General features: G+C 45.1%; 1 protein-coding gene across 1 annotated transcript; it reads right to left on the bottom strand.

Moving 5' to 3' along the window:
• Positions 1–1,822: 1,822 nt before the first annotated feature.
• Pmar_PMAR007521 (conserved hypothetical protein) lies at positions 1,823–2,524 on the bottom strand (the record flags this gene model as incomplete). The annotated part of the gene is made up of 5 exons (XM_002774265.1): positions 1,823–1,851; positions 1,893–2,026; positions 2,074–2,166; positions 2,221–2,351; positions 2,402–2,524. 5 exons carry the CDS (start codon positions 2,522–2,524, stop codon positions 1,823–1,825), a joined length of 510 nt encoding a protein of 169 aa, XP_002774311.1.
• Positions 2,525–2,939: the final 415 nt, after the last annotated feature.

Below are 2,939 nucleotides of genomic sequence, written 5' to 3'. Positions count from 1 at the left end.
CCGTCTGTGGTGATACTATCCTCTCAACTGGTGGTATTGCTTCCATACCCATGAAAAACTCATTACGACGAAGTATTCCCTCAGACAATAGCGAACAACTCCCATCAGGAGTCGACGTGGATTTTATCACCAAAAATTTCCCCACATTGTTGAGTAATCAGATGTAAGTAATCCACCCGACTAGAGACTGTGAATGTTTACTGTGGAAAGTCGTCAAACTGATTCACCATACAGTATGAACGCTATACAAAGGACGGAAGGCTCAACCATCGGTAAGGTTATTCAGAGCATCTTCTCTCCATCCCATGCTATGAAGCGATGGCCGTGAACTACGACAAGATGAAAAACCAATATGCATACAGAAGTTACGCTTGTACGCCCCCAAGCTTATTAGCTACCTCAGCTCAGTGCGACGGTACTCATCACTAATCACATGTGCCACCATCAATGAGCCTCGAAGATCTCCCTATGTTAGACCAACCCTTGTTCGCTGAACACGAGCCTTATGTAAGGCTCTTGCCCTCCACATGTAGTATCCGCATCACAGCTCCTGTCCCGAATTGTGCCAATTTCAAGCCTATACTCTAGCTACCGCGGTTAGACCTCGTCTCAGTAGTCTTCAGTATCGTAATCATCGTGATTCCTCCCTATCAACTACATAATTCGCCACAACAAATCTCAGTTATCTCTTGTGATACATATAAAAATATAAGGTGCCAGAAAACTACTCCACAAACTCAGTTTGCCGATAAGTTTATAAAATTGTCGAAACTTCAACTTTCGTAGTAGACATTCTACACAAAAGTCGAATCGTGAACTCCAAGTATGCTAGCTCTATACTCCAGGAGAACTACCAGACCGATGACAGATAAAATGCAGTCCCCAGTGTTTGGAAACGTGTTGGTTCTCCTCAAGTGAATCCAAAAGTGCCCTCACTAATTACAGAACTTCCATACAAATTCAGCTAAAGAACCACGTGAAATTTCCTCAGAATTTTCATATTTTCACCAAAACATGGGGTAGGCCCATTTCCCACACATAGTATTTGTGCTGCGGTCCGTGATGCGACTTTCTACACAACACTCCTTAGCATTTGAAACCAAACTAATACTTGGCGGAAATCAGGCAGACACATAATACGTTTCACTGTACCAGCGCTACGTTGATAGATGTAACGCAAGATTGAGGTAGAACGGAGAGGGCAATGTACAATGGTCATCTGCAGTGAATGGTATCAATAGAACAATGATGAATATAATAACAATAGGCAGCTCGGCACCACAGAGGTGATGGAATTGACCTGAGCCACGGAATACACATACAGTGTAAAAGACTTATGATATGGTGGACTACAATGCGTTTAAATATTCTATCGTATTCACGATCTACTCTTATTACGGTATATAACAAAAGTGAACAATGTACATGTAGATTCACTTGCGTCACTGAGTTGACCCATGAGAGTCCCATCGCCACTGATTAACTCACGTGTTCGACCGTTACACCATGCACCTTTATATGTGGTCGCTGTCCTCAGCTGAGCTCAGGAGTCTCCTCATTTATACGAATTAGAGTAGAAGCGTTCAGGAGCCAACAGCAATTTCCCGGAATTTTCATATTGCCACCGACACGTGCTCTTGTGCATATTTTCCAGCATTGCATCAAATTGGCATCATCAGTATTGACCACCAACTTTCATTTGGATGTTATCATCACTAATTCTCTCCGACCGAATATGCAAAGACTAGATCGCAACACAGTGAGCGAGTCTACCTGCATTTTCCCACTTGTCACTCGCTAATCTACACCATGCAAACCTCCTTCATCCGCCAGGACCCTTAGACTGCGGTGCTGAGCCACACCATCATACGGGTACGATTTGGCCAACTTACGGTATATAAGCTGCTGAAATTTCTTAGGGTTCCTCCGTATGTCACCACAAGCTCGTTTGTAGCTGTCCAAGAACGCCTTCACTGTTCCAAAGAAATCCTCCACACTACACCGCCTTGGGTCTTCGCCGAAAAACCTGCCAACCACAATTCCTACAAATTCACCACCGTTGTTCATCCTTACCGTCGTAGTTCCTTCAAAGCCTCCTCACACGCTGTCCACTCCTCTCTCACCCCGTTCACTTCATCTGACGCTTCTCGAGTGAATGATTCCAACCTACATAAAAAATGTCATCTTGGTCTTCACCCACAGACCGAATGAACTCATCACCTGCCAAGGGCCTCCTCCGAGTACTGCGAGGCCTGCTGAACAGCCTCCCTCTGAAACATCTGCATATCCCTATCCATTGACGTTAGGGTAGATATGATCACTTCAGTGCTCTCTCCAGTTGCCGTTACCACCTTCACGAGGAAGAAGCAAATCCAAGTAATCGCTCCCACCCCAAACCCACCAGACTGAGTTCTTCCACTAACTTCATTGGGTCCGACTGGTCGCCCTTTTCCCCTTCCATAAGGCGGCACGCCACGTAATGCAGCATCGTCACACCCGGCACGTTGGTAGACTTGAACTCCATCAACTTCAGTAGTGACTCCAGCGTATACCCTCTTGTGGTCAAATCCGTCGACCCGTGATTCACAAAATTGCCGAATTTTAGAACCTGTCAACAACAATGGAGTTTCACGGGCGGCCGCGATATGAATAACACTAGTGAAAAATATATTTCACGACCACTGCATACCACCGCAAATATCGCGTTTTTTTCACCGAGTTTTACGCCACTTCACGTAAAACGAGTCGTGAAACTCCGATATTCAGCTGCTCTCAACCCTTATTCTGGTGGTATGATTAGTATATTGCTCATGAGCTTAGAGCCACTTGTTAACGACTCTTGCTGAGTTGTCTGATCTCAACAGTGGTGGACCCAACACAACCACGTGCGCTGTCCACGTAATGATATCGAGAATTCACACTGACTTTACTATCTACAC

This window comes from Perkinsus marinus (genome assembly GCF_000006405.1).
Source record: "Perkinsus marinus ATCC 50983 genomic scaffold scf_1104296958532, whole genome shotgun sequence".
Taxonomy (NCBI): domain Eukaryota; phylum Perkinsozoa; order Perkinsida; family Perkinsidae; genus Perkinsus; species Perkinsus marinus.
This window is presented reverse-complemented; position numbering and strand designations above follow the sequence as displayed.